This window comes from Macaca nemestrina, chromosome 13, assembly GCF_043159975.1.
Source record: "Macaca nemestrina isolate mMacNem1 chromosome 13, mMacNem.hap1, whole genome shotgun sequence".
Lineage (NCBI taxonomy): Eukaryota > Metazoa > Chordata > Mammalia > Primates > Cercopithecidae > Macaca > Macaca nemestrina.
The window spans coordinates 20,969,458-20,989,632 of record NC_092137.1 but is presented as its reverse complement, the minus strand read 5'-3'; the positions used below and the strand labels follow the sequence as shown (position 1 = coordinate 20,989,632).

General features: G+C 42.1%; 1 protein-coding gene across 1 annotated transcript in view; it reads left to right on the top strand.

Moving 5' to 3' along the window:
- Positions 1-11,813, top strand: part of LOC105479859 (apolipoprotein B) — a 42,120-nt gene extending 30,307 nt beyond the window's left edge. The window contains exons 26-29 of the mRNA XM_011738185.3: positions 483-8,054; positions 8,454-8,568; positions 8,672-8,843; positions 9,778-11,813. Coding sequence (XP_011736487.2) covers positions 483-8,054; positions 8,454-8,568; positions 8,672-8,843; positions 9,778-11,382 — 9,464 coding nt within the window. The 3' untranslated portion in view covers positions 11,383-11,813. The remainder of the gene's footprint in view (positions 1-482; positions 8,055-8,453; positions 8,569-8,671; positions 8,844-9,777) is intronic.
- Positions 11,814-20,175: the final 8,362 nt, after the last annotated feature.

The window sequence follows — 20,175 nt, the reverse complement described above, 5'->3', positions numbered from 1 at the left end:
GGCTAGTTCATGGCAGGCTCTAAGAGGAGAGCCTCCTCCAGGGAGGAAAGGACTTTGGCTTTCTAGCAGATAATCATCCTTGCTACTTGGAAGTCTTTTAAATCTTTTATTTTATTCAACAAATAGAAATATTTATTAAACATATCACATGTATTAAATATTCTAGTAGGCAGTAACAGAAAGTAGATAAGCCAGCAATTACAATTCAGTGTGAGAGGTGCTATGATAGAGTGTAGCATATAAGTATAAGGTAGAGTAGAAGCACTCAGCAAGGGAACCTAAACAAAGCCTGTGGTGGTCAGGCAAGGCTTCCTGGAGGAATGCCTTTTGCTATCAGATTTTATGTTTGCATTACAGGTGGAGGAGTCTATTGCACAACTGGCCCAGAAAAATGGGACTTTATTATTGAAAGACTTTCACACAGAGATTGCTCTGGAAATGTATTGCTTAATTTAACTAATGTCTTTTCATTTTTATGTTAGGATCTGGAGAAGCAACATATGACCACAAGAATACGCTCACACTATCATGTGGTGGATCTCTACGCCACAAATTTCTAGATTCGAATATCAAATTCAGTCATGTAGAAAAACTTGGAAACAACCCAGTCTCAAAAGGTTTACTAATATTCGATGCATCTAGTTCCTGGGGACCACAGATGTCTGCTTCAGTTCATTTGGACTCAAAAAAGGAACAGCATTTGTTTGTCAAAGAAGTCAAGATTGATGGGCAGTTCAGAGTCTCTTCATTCTATGCTAAAGGCACATATGGCCTGTCTTGTCAGAGGGATCCTAATACTGGCCGGCTCAACGGAGAGTCCAACCTGAGATTTAACTCCTCCTACCTCCAAGGCACCAACCAGATAACAGGAAGATATGAAGATGGAACCCTCTCCCTGATCTCCACCTCTGATCTGCAAAGTGGCATCATTAAAAATACTGCTTCCCTGAAGTACGAGAACTACGAGCTGACTTTAAAATCTGACACCAATGGGAAGTATGAGAACTTTGCCACTTCTAACAAGATGGATATGACCTTCTCTAAGCAAAATGCACTGCTGCGTTCTGAATATCAGGCCGATTACGAGTCATTGAGGTTCTTCAGCCTGCTTTCTGGATCACTAAATTCCCATGGTCTTGAGTTAAATGCTGACATCTTGGGCACTGACAAAATTAACAGTGGCGCTCACAAGGCAACACTAAGGATTGGCCAAGATGGAGTATCTACCAGTGCAACGACCAACTTGAAGTATAGTCCCCTGGTGCTGGAGAATGAGCTGAATGCAGAGATTGGCCTCTCTGGGGCGTCTATGAAATTAACAACAAATGGCCGCTTCAGGGAACACAATGCAAAATTCAGTCTAGATGGGAAAGCCGCCCTCACAGAGCTATCACTGGGAAGTGCTTATCAGGCCATGATTCTGGGTGTTGACAGCAAAAACATTTTCAACTTCAAGATCAGTCAAGAAGGACTTAAGCTCTCAAATGACATGATGGGCTCATATGCCGAAATGAAATTTGACCACACAAACAGTCTGAACATTGCAGGCTTATCACTGGACTTCTCTTCAAAACTTGACAACATTTACAGCTCTGACAAGTTTTATAAGCAAACTTTTAATTTACAGCTACAGCCCTATTCTCTGGTAACGACTTTAAACAATGACCTGAAATACAATGCTCTGGATCTGACCAACAATGGGAAACTACGGCTAGAACCCCTGAAGCTGCATATGGCTGGTAATCTAAAAGGAGCCTACCAAAATAATGAAATAAAACACATCTATACCATCTCTTCTGCTGCCTTATCAGCAAGCTACAAAGCAGACACTGTTGCTAAGGTTCAGGGTGTGGAGTTTAGCCATCGGCTCAACACAGACATCGCTGGGCTGGCTTCAGCCATTGACATTAGCACAAACTATAATTCAGACTCATTGCATTTCAGCAATGTCTTCCATTCTGTAATGGCTCCATTTACCATGACCATTGATACACATACAAATGGCAACGGGAAACTTGTTCTCTGGGGAGAACATACTGGGCAGCTGTATAGCAAATTCCTGTTGAAAGCAGAACCTCTGGCATTCACTTTCTCTCATGATTACAAAGGCTCCACGAGTCATCATCTCATGTCTAGGAAAAGCATCAGTACATCTCTTGAACACAAAGTCAGTGCCCTACTTACTCCAGCTGAGCAGACAGGCACCTGGAAACTCAAGACCCAATTTAACAACAATGAATACAGCCAGGACTTGGATGCTTACAACACTAAAGACAAAATTGGTGTGGAGCTTAGTGGACGAGCTCTGGCTGACCTCACTCTACTAGACTACCCAATTGAAGTGCCACTTTTACTCAGTGAGCCCGTCAATGTCATTGATGCTTTAGAGATGAGAGATGCTGTTGAAAAGCCCCAAGAATTTACAATTGTTGCTTTTGTAAAGTATGATAAAAACCAAGATGTTCACACCATTAACCTCCCATTTTTTGAGACCTTGCAAGAATATTTTGAGAGGAATCAACGAACTATTATAGTTGTACTGGAAAACATGCAGAGACACCTGAAGCGCATCAATATTGATCAATTTGTAAGAAAATACAGAGCAGCCCTGGGAAAACTCCCACAGCAAGCTAATGATTATCTGAATTCATTCAATTGGGAGAGACAAGTTTCACGTGCCAAGGAGAAACTGACTGCTCTTACAAAAAAGTATAGAATTACAGAAAATGATATACAAATTGCATTAGATGACGCCAAAATCAACTTTAATGAAAAACTATCTCAACTTCAGACATATATGATACAATTTGATCAGTATATTAAAGATAATTATGATTTACATGATTTGAAAATAGCTATTGCTAATATTATTGATCAAATCATTGAAAAATTAAAAAGTCTTGATGAGCACTATCATATCCGTGTAAATTTAGTAAAAACAATCCATGATCTACATTTGTTTATTGAAAATATAGATTTTAACAAAATTGAAAGTAGTACTGCATCCTGGATTCAAAATGTGGATACTAAGTACCAAATCAGAATCCGGATACAAGAAAAACTGCAGCAGCTTAAGAGACACATACAGAATATAGACATCCAGCACCTAGCTGGAAAGTTAAAACAACACATTGAGGCTATTGATGTTAGAGTGCTTTTAGATCAACTGGGAACTACAATTTCATTTGAAAGAATAAATGATGTTCTTGAGTATGTCAAACACTTCGTTATAAATCTTATTGGGGATTTTGAAGTAGCTGAGAAAATCAATGCCTTCAGAGCCAAAATCCATGAGTTAATTGAGAGGTATGAAGTAGACCAACAAATCCAGGTTTTAATGGATAAATTAGTAGAGCTGGCCCACCAGTATAAGTTGAAGGAGACTATTCAGAAGCTAAGCAATGTCCTACAACAAGTTAAGATAAAAGATTACTTTGAGAAATTGGTTGGATTTATTGATGATGCTGTCAAGCAACTTGATGAACTATCTTTTAAAACATTCATTGAAGATGTAAACAAATTCCTTGACATGTTGATAAAGAAATTAAAGTCATTTGATTACCACCAGTTTGTAGATGAAACCAATAACAAAATCCGTGAGCTGACTCAGAGACTCAATGGTGAAATTCAGGCTCTGGAACTACCACAAAAAGCTGAAGCATTAAAACTGTTTTTACAGGAAACCAAGGCCACAGTCGCAATGTATCTGGAAAGCCTACAGGACACCAAAATAACCTTAATCATCGATTGGTTACAGGATGCTTTAAGTTCAGCATCTTTGGCTCACATGAAGGCCAAATTCCGAGAGACCCTAGAAGATACACGAGACCGAATATATCAAATGGACATTGAGCAGGAACTTCAACGATACCTGTCTCTGGTAGGCCAGGTTTATAGCACACTTGTCACTTACATTTCTGATTGGTGGACTCTTGCTGCTAAGAACGTTACTGACTTTGCAGAGCAGTATTCTATCCAAGATTGGGCTAAACATGTGAAAGCATTGGTAGAGCAAGGGTTCACTGTTCCTGAAATCAAGACCATCCTTGGGACCATGCCTGCCTTCGAAGTCAGTCTTCAGGCTCTTCAGAAAGCTACCTTCCAGACACCTGATTTCATAGTCCCCCTAACAGATTTGAGGATTCCATCAGTTCAGATAAACTTCAAAGAGTTAAAAGATATAAAAATCCCATCCAGGTTTTCCACACCAGAATTTACCATCCTTAACACCTTCCACATTCCTTCCTTTACAATTGACTTTGTAGAAATAAAAGTAAAGATCATCAGAACCATTGACCAGATGCTGAACAGTGAGCTGCAGTGGCCTGTTCCAGAAGTATATCTCAGGGATCTGAAGGTGGAGGACATTCCTCTAGCGAGAATCACCCTGCCAGACTTCCATTTACCAGAAATCGCAATTCCAGAATTTGTAATCCCAAATCTCAACCTTAATGATTTTCAAGTTCCTGACCTTCACATGCCAGAATTCCAGCTTCCCCACATCTCACACACAATTGAAGTACCTACTTTTGGCAAGCTGTATAGTATTTTGAAAATCCAATCACCTCTTTTCACATTAGATGCAAATGCTGACATAGGGAATGGAACCACTTCAGCAAATGAAGCAGGTATTGCAGCTTCCATCACTGCCAAAGGAGAGTCCAAATTAGAAGTTCTCAATTTTGATTTTCAAGCAAATGCACAACTCTCAAACCCTAAGATTAATCCGCTGGCTCTGAAGGAGTTCGTAAAGTTCTCCAGCAAGTACCTGAGAACAGAGCATGGGAGTGAAATGCTGTTTTTTGGAAATGCTATTGAGGGAAAATCAAACACAGTGGCAAGTTTACACACGGAAAAAAATACACTGGAGCTTAGTAATGAAGTGATTGTCAAGATAAACAATCAGCTTACCCTGGATAGCAACACTAAGTACTTCCACAAATTGAACATCCCCAAACTGGACTTCTCTAGTCAGGCTGACCTGCGCAATGAGATCAAGACACTGTTGGAAGCTGGCCACATAGCATGGACTTCTTCTGGAAAAGGGTCATGGAAATGGGCCTGCCCCAGATTCTCAGATGAGGGAACACATGAATCACAAATTAGTTTCACCATAGAAGGACCCCTCACTTCCTTCGGACTGTCCAATAAGATCAATAGCAAGCACCTAAGAGTAAACCAAAACTTGGTTTATGAATCTGGCTCCCTCAACTTTTCTAAACTTGAAATTCAATCACAAGTTGATTCCCAGCATGTGGGCCACAGTGTTCTAACTGCTAAAGGCACGGCACTTTTTGGAGAAGGGAAGGCAGAGTTTACTGGGAGGCATGATGCTCATTTAAATGGAAAGGTTATTGGAACTTTGAAAAATTCTCTTTTCTTTTCAGCCCAGCCATTTGAGATCACGACATCCACAAACAATGAAGGGAATTTGAAAGTTAGTTTTCCATTAAGGTTAACAGGGAAGATAGACTTCCTGAATAACTATGCACTGTTTCTGAGTCCCAGTGCCCAGCAAGCAAGTTGGCAAGTAAGTACTAGGTTCAATCAGTATAAGTACAACCAAAATTTCTCTGCTGGAAACAACAAGAACATTATGGAGGCCCACATAGGAATAAATGGAGAAGCAAATCTGGATTTCTTAAACATTCCTTTAACAATTCCTGAAATGCCTCTGCCTTACACAACAATCACAACTCCTCCACTGAAAGATTTCTCTCTATGGGAAAAAACAGGCTTGAAGGAATTCTTGAAAACAACAAAGCAATCATTTGATTTAAGTGTAAAAGCTCAGTATAAGAAAAACACACATAGGCATTCCATCACAAATCCTTTGGCTGTGCTTTATGAGTTTACCAGTCAGAACATCAAATCCTTTGACAAGCATTTTGAAAAAGCCAGAAACAATGCATTAGGTTTTGTCACCAAATCCTATAATGATGCAAAAATTAAGTTTGATAAGTACAAAGCTGAAAAATCTCATGACGAGCTCCCCAGGACCTTTCAAATTCCTGGATACACTGTTCCAGTTGTCAATGTTGAAGTGTCTCCATTCACTGTAGAGATGTCGGCATTTGGCTATGGGATTCCAAAAGCAGTCAGCATGCCTAGTTTCACCATCCTAGGTTCTAACATCCGTGTGCCTTCATACACATTAATCCTGCCATCCTTAGAACTGCCAGTCCTTCAAGTCCCTAGAAATCTCAAGCTTTCTCTTCCAGATTTCAAGGAATTGTGTACCATAAGCCATATTTTTATTCCTGCCATGGGCAATATTACCTTTGATTTCTCCTTTAAATCAAGTGTCATCTCACTAAATACCAATGCTGAAGTTTTTAACCAATCAGATATTGTTGCTCATCTCCTTTCTTCATCTTCATCTGTCATTGATGTACTGCAGTACAAATTAGAGGGCACCACAAGATTGACAAGAAAAAGGGGGTTGAAGTTAGCCACAGCTCTGTCTCTGAGCAACAAATTTGTGGAGGGTAGTCATAACAGTACTGTGAGCTTAACCAAGAAAAATATGGAAGCGTCAGTGGCAACAACCGCAAAAGTCCAAATTCCAATTTTGAGAATTAATTTCAAGCAAGAACTTAATGGAAATACCAAGTCAAAACCTACTGTCTCTTCCTCCATGGAATTTAAGTATGATTTCAATTCTTCAATGCTGTACTCTACCGCTAAAGGGGCAGTTGACCATAAGCTGATCTTGGAAAGCCTCACCTCTTACTTTTCCATTGAGTCATCTACCAAAGGGGATGTCAAGGGTTCGTTTCTTTCACGGGATTATTCAGGAACTATTGCCAGTGAGGCCAACACTTACTTGAATTCCAAAAGCACACGGTCTTCAGTGAAGCTGCAAGGCACTTCCAAAATTGATGATATCTGGAACCTTGACGTAAAAGAAAATTTTGCTGGAGAAGCCACTCTCCAACGCATATATTCCCTCTGGGAGCACAGTATGAAAAACCACTTAAAGCTAGAGGGCCTCTTTTTCACAAATGGAGAACATACAAGCAAAGCCACCCTGGAACTCTCTCCATGGGAAATGTCAGCTTTTGTTCAGGTCCATGCAAGTCAGCCCAATTCCTTCCTTGATATCCCCCACCTTGGCCAGGAAGTGGCCCTGAATGCTAACACTAAGAACCAGAAGATCAGATGGAAAAATGAAGTCTGGGTTCATTCTGGGTCTTTCCAGAACCATGTTGAGCTTTCCAATGACCAAGAAAAGGCACACCTTGACATTGCAGGATCCTTAGAAGGACACCTAAGGTTCCTCAAAAATATCATCCTACCAGTCTATGGCAAGAGCTTATGGGACTTCCTAAAGCTGGATGTAACCACCAGCATTGGTAGGAGGCAGCATCTTCGTGTTTCAACTGCCTTTGTGTACACCAAAAACCCCAATGGCTATTCATTCTCCATCCCTGTAAAAGTTTTGGCTGATGAATTCATTATTCCTGGACTGAAACTAAATGATCTAAATTCAGTTCTTGTCATGCCTACATTCCATGTCCCATTTACAGATCTTCAGGTTCCATCCTACAAACTTGACTTCAGAGAAATAAAAATCTATAAGAAGCTGAGAACTTCATCATTTGCCCTCAACCTACCAGCACTCCCTGAGGTAAAATTCCCTGAAGTTGATGTGTTAACAAAATATTCTCAACCAGAAGACTCCTTGATTCCCTTTTTTGAGATAACTGTGCCTGAATCTCAGTTAAATGTGTCCCAGTTCACGCTTCCAAAAAGTGTTTCAGTTGGCAGTGCTGTTTTGGATCTAAATGTGGTAGCCAACAAGATCGCAGACTTTGAGTTGCCCACCATCATCATGCCTGAGCAGACTATTGAGATTCCCTCCATTAAGTTCTCTGTACCTGCTGGAATTTTCATTCCTTCCTTTCAAGCACTGACTGCACGCTTTGAGGTAGACTCTCCCCTGTATAATGCCACTTGGGGTGCCAGTTTGAAAAACAAAGCAGATCATGTCGAAACAGTCCTGGATTCCACGTGCAGCTCAACCATGCAGTTCCTGGAATATAAACTAAATGGTAAGAAATATCCTGCCTCCTCTCCTAGATACTGCATATTTTCAATGAGAGTTATGAGTAAATAATTACGTATTTAGTTGTGAGTAGATGTACAATTACTCAATATCACAAAATTTTAAGAAAGGAGATACATGTGTACCCTACATGTAAAAACCAAACTGTAGAAAATCTAGTGCCATTCAAGACAAACAGCTTTAAAGAAAATTAATTTTTATGTAATTATTTTAGGACTAACAATGTCTTTTAGCAATTTATTTTGAAACAACTATGAGCTGTACATTGCATATTTTAAACATAAGTGAAGTATCTGGTAGGATAAAATTCTCCCAGTTTTCACAATGAAAACATCTATGTTTTACTGTTATGAATCTAATAAAATATAAAATCTCCCCTATACAGTTGTGGGAACACACAGAATCGAAGATGATATGTTAGCCTCTAAGACTAAAGGAACATTTGCACACCATGACTTCAGTGCAGAATATGAAGAAGATGGCAAATACAAAGGACTTCGGTATGGAGCTTTTATTGAAACTTTCTCCCTTTTGAAAACTCATTGTGATTTTCATCATCTCCATACCCCTTTCGTGATGGTTCATCTGTTTTTCTGCTTTCAGAGAATGGGAAAGAAAAGTGCACCTCGATATCAAAAGCCCAGCATTCACTGATCTCCATCTGCGCTACCAGAAAGACAAGAAAGGCATCTCCACCTCAGCAGCCTCCCCAGCCATAGGTACCATGGGCATGGATGTGGATTTTTCCAAATGGAACATCTACTACAGCCCTCAGGTAAATACCACCTAATGAGTGACACGCCTCCAAGAGAGAGTGGAGAATTGGGGCAGATACATTTAATTCAAGACCAAATATTCATTCAGTGATACCCCAAACTAGGTGAAAGACAGGCGGTAAGCAACTTCTTCTCTGAGGAAATATTCTCTAGAAAGTATTACAATGAGTCCTTGATTGATTTAAATTTTTAGATGCACACATTACATCCTATCAGCACTGTTATTTATTAATTCTGGACAAATCCAGAAAGATGAGGGTTATACCTCATCATCTAAATCATAGGAAAGCTCAGCCATATGCAGGGTCTGTTTTTCAGAGAGTGGTGGTCTCTGAAGTATTTAAAACTTTAAAATTCTTCCCCACAATAGAACTGCTAGATGAGATACATCGAACTCCTCTCATGTCATTTACAAGCTCTGCCAGGGCCAAATTAAGGGTGACGTTACTGGAGGGGAAGACTAAACATGGTTCTATTACTGTTACTAAAAGTTTGTCATAGGCTTGGAGAATGCGTACTGATATTGGGATTCTGGGTCTCTGCAGGGTGGGCTCCAACTTGCCTTTTTTGCTACTTCTTCTTTCCCTATCTGTCATTTCCTGACTCTTCTCTCTCCTTTCTCTTCCCCCTCCTCCTCCTCTTCCAGTTTTCAGTCCCAGGAAGGTTTTAATGTTAAGTGTCACAGTGTAAATGCCAAACACTAAGCATTTTTTTTTATCCTTTCTGGGGCATGTGATAAAGAGAAATTAACAACAGTAGACTTATTTAACCATAAAACAAACACACGAACGGACATATGAAAGATAAATCCCTTTCAGTATATGAAAGATTCTCTGATCTTTATTTTTAACTGCTAATGAAGTTTTAGTGTACTATATTATGTAATCGGAGTAATTGAAAACATGTTTTTTTTTTTTTTTTTCCTACATTTAGTCCTCTCCAGATAAAAAACTCACCATATTCAAAACTGAGTTGAGGTTCCAGGAATCTGATGAGGAAATTCAGATCAAAGTTAATTGGGAAGAGGAGGCAGCTTCTGGCTTGCTAACCTCTCTGAAAGACAACGTGCCTAAGGCCACAGGGGCCCTTTATGATTATGTCAACAAGTACCACTGGGAACACACAGGGCTCACCCTGAGAGAAGCGTCTTCAAAGCTGAGAAGAAATCTGCAGAACAATGCTGAATGGGTTTATCAAGGGGCCATTAGGCAAATTGATGATATCGACCTGCGGTTCCAGAAAGCAGCCAGTGGCACCACTGGGACCTACCAAAAGTGGAAGGACAAGGCCCAGAATCTGTACCAAGAACTGTTGACTCAGGAAGGCCAAACTAGTTTCCAGGGACTCAAGGATAAGGTGTTTGATGGCTTGGTACGAGTTACTCAAGAATTCCATACGAAAGTCAAGCATCTGATTGACTCACTCATTGATTTTCTGAACTTCCCCAGATTCCAGTTCCCGGGGAAGCCTGGGACATACACTGGAGAGGAACTTTGCACTATGTTCATAAGGGAGGTAGGTATGGTACTGTCCCAGGTATGTTTGAAAGTCCATAATGGTTCAGAAATACTGTTTTCCTATTTCCAAGACCTAGTGATTACACTTCCTTTTGAGTTAAGGAGACATAAACTAATAGATGTAATCTCAATGTGTAGGGAACGGTTGAAAGTTTTATCAGAAGAAGCCCAAGAGGTATTTAAAGACATTCAGTCTCTCAAGACCACAGAGGTGCTACGTAATCTTCAGGACATTTTGCAATTCATTTTCCAACTAATAGAAGGTAACATTAAAGAGCTGAAAGAGATGAAATTTACTCATCTTATTAATTATATCCAAGATAAGATCAACACAATTTTCAATGATTATATCCCATATGTTTTTAAATTGTTGAAAGAAAACCTATGCCTTAATCTTCATAAGTTCAATGAATTTATTCAAAACGAGCTTCAGGGAGCTTCTCAAGAGTTACAGCAGATCCATCAATACATTATGGCCCTTCGTGAAGAATATTTTGATCCAAGTGTAGTCGGCTGGACAGTTAAATATTATGAACTTGAAGAAAAGATAGTCAGGCTGATCAAGAACCTGTTAGTTGCTCTTAAGGACTTCCATTCTGAATATATTGTCAGTGCCTCTGACTTTACTTCCCAACTCTCAAGTCAAGTTGAGCAATTTCTGCACAGAAATATTCAGGAATATCTTAGCATCCTTACTGATCCAGATGGAAAAGGGAAAGAGAAGATTGCAGAGCTTTCTACCACTGCTCAGGAAATAATTAAAAGCCAGGCCATTGCGATGAAGGAAATAATTTCTGATTACCATCAGCAGTTCAGATATAAACTGCAAGATTTTTCAGACCAACTCTCTGATTACTATGAAAAATTTATTGCTGAATCCAAAAGATTGATTGACCTGTCCATTCAAAACTACCACACATTTTTGATATACATCATGGAGTTACTGAAAAAGCTGCAATCAACCACAGTCATGAACCCCTACGTGAAGCTTGCTCCAGGAGAACTTACTATCATCCTCTAATTTTTTAAAAGCAATCTTCATTTATCCTTCTGTTCCAATTGAACTTTCACAAAGCACAGAAAAAATTCAAACTGCCTATATTGATAAAACCATACAGTGAGCCAGCCCTGCAGTAGGCAGTAGGCTACAAGCAGAAATACATATGAATTGGACCTGCACCAAAGCTGGCACCAGGGCTCTGAAGGTCTCTGAACTCAGAAGGATGGCATTTTTTGCAAGTTAAAGAAAATCAGGATCTGAGTTATTTTGCTAAACTTGGGGGAGGAGGAACAAATAAATGGAGTCTTTATTGTGTATCATACCACTCAATGTGGCTCACTTGTATTGAAAGACAGTGAAATGAGGGCATTGACGCAAATGTTCGGGCACAGCAAAACCTCTAGAACATATAGTGTGATTTAAGTTACAGAATAAAAATGGAAACGGAGAAACTGTGGAGGGAAATATTTTGCAAAAATATTTTAAAAGATGAGGTAATTGTCTTTTTTATAATTAAATACTTTATAATTCAATATTTTATGAATAGTTAAAAAGATGAGAGAAAAATTTAAAAGATGTGGTAATTGATCTCAGGAATTGTATTTGCCAAGTGAGAAGGAAAAAATATTCACAAAGGCTTGTACATATTTTGATCCTGAGGAACACCTCTGGTGTCTTCATGTGCCGCATAGTCTTCCTCACTGACAGTCTGCCTTTGCAAGGCAAGGCTCTTGGGTAGGCCTTGAGATGAAACAACAGGTCCTTTATTTCACTCAGCCTGCCAGGAGTGGAGAAGGAATGGCTAGGAAGTCCTAGCCCCAAGGGCTTCATGGCAATAAGGACCCCAGATGTCTCCCTGGAGCTCTGCCAGGATCCATTCAAGGCAAAGAAAGTATGATTGGGAGAGGAGGGGTGGAGATGTAGATTCCTAACAATTCTGCCACACGGCATACATGTATGCTCTTTAAGCTCCTAAGCACCCTTATTTTTCCAAATGTAATATCCAACAATCCCAAGTGTAATAAAAACCCAAGGGTTTCTCCTGCCATATCCACTCACTTCAAACTCTGATTTTAAACATTGGAAATGTCCAGTCAGAGCCTCCAAGCTGAGCTCCAGAAAGAGAAAGCTGCAAAAAACCTGTGCGACAAAACTTGCACTCATATCACTGACAAGGGTAGATACAAAACAGCACATTCTTTTCCATGACATTGAAGAGCAAAGGGAGAGTGTAACTTGGGGGCAATAAGAAATCGGAGGTCACCACCTCCCAAATCCTACGTGAGGTCTGTTTGGAAAAGACCTCCTTTTTTAATTCAAAAATACTTCAGCCTCCACCATTCTTTCATAAAGCTTCACATTCTCTTGGTGAAGCCCACTGTTAAAATGCACAGGCATTACCTGGAAAAGGAAACACATCGCCTTAACAATATTCTTGTGTACTGAACTGAAGAGCGAGAAAGAGTCTAGGGAGCTATAATACATGGTAGCATATGAATCTGGTACTCAAGGAAAGTCTGTTGGATAATGGATGGATGGATGGATGGATGGATGGATGGATGGATGGATGGATGGATGGGCAAGCGAATGAATGAGCAGATAAGTGAGGGGTCAGTTTTGAGAGTGAGAGAAACATGGGAATTAGACCCAAATCCCAGGGCACCACATGGAATAGTTCCAGGAATAGTTCTGCAAGAGTTTCCCTGATAAGCTATAAGCAGCAAAAATCTAGTGAGTGTTCAAACTGAAAGGCCTGGAATTGTGGCTTAATTTGGAGGGAAAGAGGGAGTCCAAGATTCCCAGTGCTCATTTGTTGATACCTATCTAGGGTTGAAAGGGAAAAAAAACAGCCACAAATACAAAATGATTGTGCAGTCACATGGTATCCACTGCCCAGTTCCTTGACCAGTGTCCCTCATACAAAGGGCCCCTGATGAGCTCAGAATGTCTTTGTTGTACTGAGTGAGGTTGGAAGAAGAAGGGATCCTTGTAGGGGCTTGGACTTTGCCTACTCCCTTCTTTGGTCTTCTACTGTATATCTGGATACTTCTCTGGGTTCAATTAATAGCCACATTTTTTATTTGCTTGTACTTTGGGCAATTTATTTCACCTCTGCAAGCTTCAGTCCTCTTACCTATGAAATGGAGATAATATTTATTCTGCCTGCCTTGCAAAATTTTTCATAAAAATCAGTTGAAATAACATATGTGAGTTTTGTAACCTTTCATGTCCTGTAGAAACAAAATGCCACTATCATTAGATGATTATTAAAATGAGGTTATGGCAAGAAGAAAGAATGCGGGCAGGGCTACGTGTCCAGTTCAATGAACATTGATAAAACACCTCTATGTGTAAGGCACTGTGCAGTAGCTCTGTAGAGGAGACGATGATCAATAAGATGCAGTTCCTGGAGGTCTGTCTGCCCGTTTGTCTATCAAAAGTGAAATGTGTTGTCTCATGTTGGATATAAACAAAGCACTATGAGGAATTTAAAAGAGGAAAGTTTGTGAATCGGGGGATTTTTCTTGAAAAGGTTGAAATGGATCTCGAATATAAGTTGACTTTAATAAACAGATAAGGGAGAGAGGGCAGTGTAGGAAGAAGATGAGTAAAGAAAGATAGATGGGTGTGTTGTAAGGACACTGGATTGTCTAGTTTAGCCAAAGCACAGGAAAGGTAAGAAGGAGAGAGGATTGGAAAGGCAGATCTGTAGTACTGCAGAGGGCTTGAATGTCAGAGTGAAAAGATGACACTCCCTTTGCTGAAGGACAACCAGTGAGCTTTTGAGCAGAAGGGTGACATGCATTGTGATTTAGGAAAACCAACATATGATAGCATATGGATAATGAATTGTAATGGGGTGAATCTGGATATGAGTGTATGAGTCCATTCTAACATTGCTATAAAGAAATACCGAGACTGGGTAATTTAAAAAGAAAAGAGGTTTAATCAGCTCATGGTTCCTCAGGCAGTACAGGAAGCATGACTGGGGAGGCCTCAGGAAACTTATAATCATGGCAGAAAGCAAAGGGGAAGCAGTTACATCCTACATGGCTAGAACAGGAGGAAGTGTGGGGAGGTGCTACATACTTTTAAACAACCAGGTCTCATGATAACTCACTCACTATCGTAAGAACAGCACCAAAAGGAAAATCTGTGCTCATGATCCAGTCACCTCCCACCAGGCCCCACCTCCATCATTGTGGATTACAATTTGACGTGAGATTTGGATGGGGACACAGACCCAAACCACATCTATGAGGTTGTACAAGGGTCCAAGTAACAGATGAGGAGTACCTCAGTCAAGTCCTATGGTTGGGGATGGTGAGGAGGGTAGGATAAAAGAAGATTGGGATGGCAGAATTGACAGAAACAGGTGGCTGATTGAGTAAAACACAGAGGATGGGTGTGAAAGCTCTTAGAAATGGAGTTGCCTTGGTAAATTTGGAGGCAGGGATTGGAGGAATTGTAGGAGAGAGAAGAACAAGGAAGAATGAGTAAAGCAGACTTCAGAGTTAGGAAATTCTGAACCTGTGTAACTTGAAGGACTATGGAGCCTCAGTAGAAATGTGAGGAATGTGCTGAGTGGGAGATTATTAGTATAAAGTGTGAACTCATCCACTATCACAGCTGGAATGGGACTATGGGATCACATAGTGAGTTTCCATTTGCAATGATGTGTCTAAGCGGGGATATCTAGCAGGCCAGTTGGAAATGCAGGCTAGAGAAACAATATCCAAAGGAGTAGGGACGAAGGAGGATTTTAACAAATAATTGCATTAATTTTATGTTTATATAAGTATCTTTAGAAACCTAACAAGAAAACAAAGAGTTTTTCCTTTTGTACTGTTAATTGCCCTATTGTCCTGGGAGTAAGTCAACAGGTACATCTGCTAAGAACATACTGTGAGGTGACGTGGAAAGTCCTGCTGTAAACACAGATATTCCTCCCATTAAACAAATATCTAAAGTTTTCAACCAAAGGAGAAATTACATAATGGAGCCCAGCCCAGGTCTCTGGGGCTTCAGAAGCATGATCAAGCTGTGTGCTTTGGTTTGACTCCCAGGTCCCGCCTAGAGTAGTGGTGCTGTCCTCAGGATAAATCCGATAAGAAATGGGTCCAATGGGACTTAGCACCACCAGGTGCCTTCAGAGCTACCTCCATTTTCTTCTGCTTTTCACTTGAAGCCTGGTCAGTTGAACAGCTCAATTCCCCTTTTTTTTTTTGGTGAGTTGAGCAAAGCCCCCTTTAACTCCCTATTCTAGGTCCCCTTCTGACTGTAATTTATGACTTAGTCCCAATTCAGTCAGAGAAGGGGCCAAGCTGGCCCTCAAATGGGGCCTGCAATATGGGAGCCAGAGTGGACAAACAGATGTTCCCTCTAAAAGTGTCTAATAACCAGAGATAAATGTGCAGAAACAGACCCTACCTCTTAGCTCATCTCCTTGTATGCTGTTTCACATTAAGAGGTCAGCTACAACTCCCTTCAGAATGCTCCATTTGTTGGTGGGATGGTTGGGTGGCCACCAACAAATAACATTCCAGAGCCTCATAAAAGTTGGTGGAGTAGGTGCACATGTTTCCACAAGAAGAGGGCCCTGCCTGTCTCCGCTACATAGACTGGCTCATGCCTTCCCCAGGTCTGAACAGTGCTTCAGGTCAACAATGCCAGGGCACTAGGCGCTAACAATGACACTTCTGTCCATTTTACTCCCTGGACTGACACCACCAAAGCCCATCCTTGGGGTGAGAGGGATGACTCAGGCCTTGAAGGCGGACTGGTTCATGAACTGCAGACTTGTGTCCCCACCCTTGTTTTTCAACTGTGGCTTGGGCTGTCAGCTGTGCAGCATGAACACCAAACCACAGTGGGCAGAGGCATCCAGAGTTTAGATTCTAACCCAGAAACAGTGCCTAAGGAAAGCACAGCTGGACCAATAGCTCAGCTCCACCAATTCCCTCTCCATGCCTCTGCTTTTCCATCAGGTGGGGCTCATCCAGGCTTGTGCCAAGGTCTTTCTAGAGTAATGGAGCTCAGGATAGCTCCAGGACACCTAAAGCCTTTGCACTGGGGTTGGAGCTAGGATCATCAGAATATTTCTATAATCACATGGGATGTTGGATGATCCTGGAAAGAACAATAGAGAGCTGACTGCTGCCCTGTAGCTCTGTTGAGCTGAGGTTGGGAACCAAGGCAGTCAATACTTCCCTCCTCTCAAAAGAAGTCCCCGCTCTCAAATTCAAGCTTCATCATTCACGAATTATTTAACTTCAGAAAAGTCACTTGAGTTTCCTAACCTTCAGTTTCATCATTAAAATGAAGATCAAGAGAGAAAAATAGGTTGCGCGACTCTGAGCAGGAGGAGAAAGTGGTCCCTTCTTATGTTACAGAGTTGTTACAGAGATTAAATGAGGTAACATACATGGAGCCTGGCACACAGCAAACGAATGCATGGATGGTTTTCTATTGACAGAAGTTAAAATAAATGACGTACAATTACAATTATACTCTACATAGAGGAATCTGACCACAACATAATAGAAAATAAGAATGCAAGTCCTGGAAGATGAAACGCAGTGCCAGACTCTTTTGGTTTTTGTTTGTTTTTGTTTTAGTTTTTTGTTTGTTTGTTTGTTTGAGACAGAGTGTTGCTGTGTCACCAGGCTGGAGTGCAGTGGCAGGATCTTGGCTCACTGCAACCTTCACCTCCCGGGTTCAAGTGATTCCCCTGCCTCAGCCTCCCGAGTAGCTGAGATTACTGGCACGTGCCACCACGCCCAGCTAATCTTTTGTGTTTTAGTAGAGATGGGGTTTCACCATATGGGCCAGGATGGTCTCAATCTCCTGACCTCATGATCCATCCACCTCAGCCTCCCAAAGTGCTGGGATTACAGGCGTGAGCCACCGAGCCCGGCCGCCAGACTCTTTTAATAAAGTTAAAATCGAGAACAAAGCGCTTTGTTTTCTAGGATTATAGTTTTGAAGCCAGGGAATGCTAAACTCAACATTCAGTATAGGTTACGATCTGGTGGGGAGAGGCAGGGAAGGGAGGGTGAGGATTCATGGGTCAATGTGGGTGACCCTCATGCCCTCATTCTCATGCTAGGGGGTGAGTTTGTAGGTGCTTGTGGCGCTATTAATTGACTTAGTTATATTATTTATTTAATTAAGTAAAACAAAGGAGGAAAAAGTAAAGCCTTTAAGTGCATGGCTTTTATGAAGCACTTAAATTATTTCATGCTTCCTTTTCCTCTTCATCTGAGATTTTTGGGTAGATCAACTCCTCCTTTTCAAGGCAAAATTATTGCTTCAGCAGCTATTTATCAAGCCCCTTCCCTAGGCCAGGCATTCTCCTAAGCATTCAGGGCAGAGAAATAAACAAGGCATTGCCATAGGAGGCTGGACATGGTGTTCAGTCTGGGAGGGACCCAGATGAAGAGGACTTATAGGGATCCTGGGATCACGAAGACAGAAGAGGCAGGAGGTCGCAGAACACACTTGGGAGAGAGACGTGGGTGTGAGTTCCAAGTGTGCCACTCACCAGCCATGGGGTCCTGGGACAGTCACTTCACCTCTCTGTTCCTCAGTTACTTCATCTGTAAAATGGGAACTCAGAGAACAATAACGTGCTCCAGATGAACTGAATGAGCCCGGGTCCTCCTATACCACCTAAGCTTTTCACCTCTGTGACTGCTTCTTTTTATTCTCTCTACAAAAATCCTCCAAGACCCAGCAAAGAATGTCTCTCAGTCCTTGAAGACCCCTCTGATCCCTACTGAGGCACACCCAGGTCATGTGCTTGCCTTGATCTAGTTGTCCTTGCCTGTGTCACTCCCCAGGCCAAACTGAAATCAACCAGGCCCTTCCAAGGGGTTTCCCCTGAGGTCTCGTCAGTTTTCCTCCATGTCTCACCCTGTGACTGGGTAGCTGAAGGGCCTCCTCTTGGGGATTCCCTGAAAACAATCAGTCCCTTCATGGATGCCTCTGAGACAACTCACTCAGCACTGGTGTGTGCTGCCGTCCTCTGGCTAAGCACACACACTAAAGTGGCACTTCTAGGCTTGTTCTCTCAGAAAAAGGTTTGGATGGGAGATGGAAAGGGCTGCAGTTTCACGAGGCTGACTGGCTTGCTGTCATGCTCTATTGCGTGGATTTAGCCTCCACCTCTGCTTCCCCATCCTGGGCACCCTGCCTCCCCACTCAAAGGTCCCGCTGCCCATACAGGGCTGACTCTTTCCTATGACAGGTACAGAGATAAGCCAGGGACGCAGGGTCTCCCCTCAGCTCTGTGAATGGGGCAAAGCCACGATGCTGGGACAGAGTGCACACACAACCCCAACTTCCCAATAATACTGGAGGCAGAGAGTCATCCAAACATAGGACTCGCCCACCCTTAGACTCCCCTTTTCTTCTCCAGACTCCCTGGGCAATAGGGGGCTGAGTTCTTGGGGGAGTATAGAGGATAGAATTTAAAGACAATTTCTATGCTGCAAAAAAGAGGCACTTGTTGTAAGCTGATTTCTGAACCAAACACAGCCCTGTCTCACTTTATGCACTCATCATATCCTGTAAAGTTTGGGCATTTCCTTGAATAAATCAAAGAATATTTGAAATTTACAATATAAGAGAACCTGATGGAGAATATTCCTGTAAAACAAAGTTTCCTCTTACCCTGTGAACCATTTTTCCTAAAATGAGTCTTCCTTGCAGATGTCAGGGTTTTTGACGGAATTTTCTTAAATCAGGTTGGTCCTGAGCCAAGTCCTACTGAGACCACTGGAAGATGATGTGGAACAAAGGCACCAGGTGGCAGGAAGGATTTGACTCTACTGTTCCCGAAATCCTTCTAGCCTGGGAAATAATCAATCAGGAGACATCAAGCCAGTTCCTTGGCTTGTGCATGCGATGCATTTTCCTCATACTCACCCAAGATAGGCAAGGGAGCAGGAGATGTTTGTTACCTCATCCTTGCTGACACATGCAGAGGGCAACATTTCCCTGGAGAGTCAGTCCCTGAGCCAGGCTGCACTCTCACTTCCAATGCAGGCTCCTCCTGCCACTTAGCATCACTCCATGCTCTGCTACCCACTCTCAGGCGTGCCTTACTCCCTTTCCCCTCCTATGTAGGGGCATATCCTCCCTGACTCTCTACAGAAACATTCAAGGTCCTCTCAAGTGCCACCTCCTCCATGAAGTCCACTGGGCAAGCTACGCACTCTGATCTGCAGGCCCTTTCCTCAGTATGGGAATGAGTGTCTCTGTCCACTGTCAGTCCACTGTGAGGACAGGATTTGGTTGCACTCCCCCAGGAAGGTACAGCGGCACACTCCAGCCCCAGAGGTGGCCTTGCATGGGGCCAGCCACAATTTAGCAGCCTGCAAACTCAGTCGAGTTTCCTCTTCAGCACCTCTGCTGACTGAGCTGTGGTGTAAAGAGTAGGTCAGGTGGTAAAGAGCTTGGACTTGAAGATTCGCAGACCTGAGTTCTTGACCCAGCTCTGCCTCAGTGGTACCCTGTGGCATCACTTCCCTCAGCCCCCATTTCTTCATCTCGCAAAATAGCCTTCTCACAGAAGCACCTGGTGAACGCTGAAGGCATTGTACACCCAGAACCCGGCACACTGCCCAGCACACAGTAGGTGCTCAGGAAGAGTTTGTGGAATGCATGAATTATGGTCTGGAGTTCACGCATTCCTGAGCCAAGCAGTCACATCCCCAGGGCTGTGTCCCGACTCTGCCTGGCTTTGACTCCAGGAACCAGCTTGCTCAGCCACTGGTCCAGCACAGGCCAGCTCTCTGCACTATCTTGCTT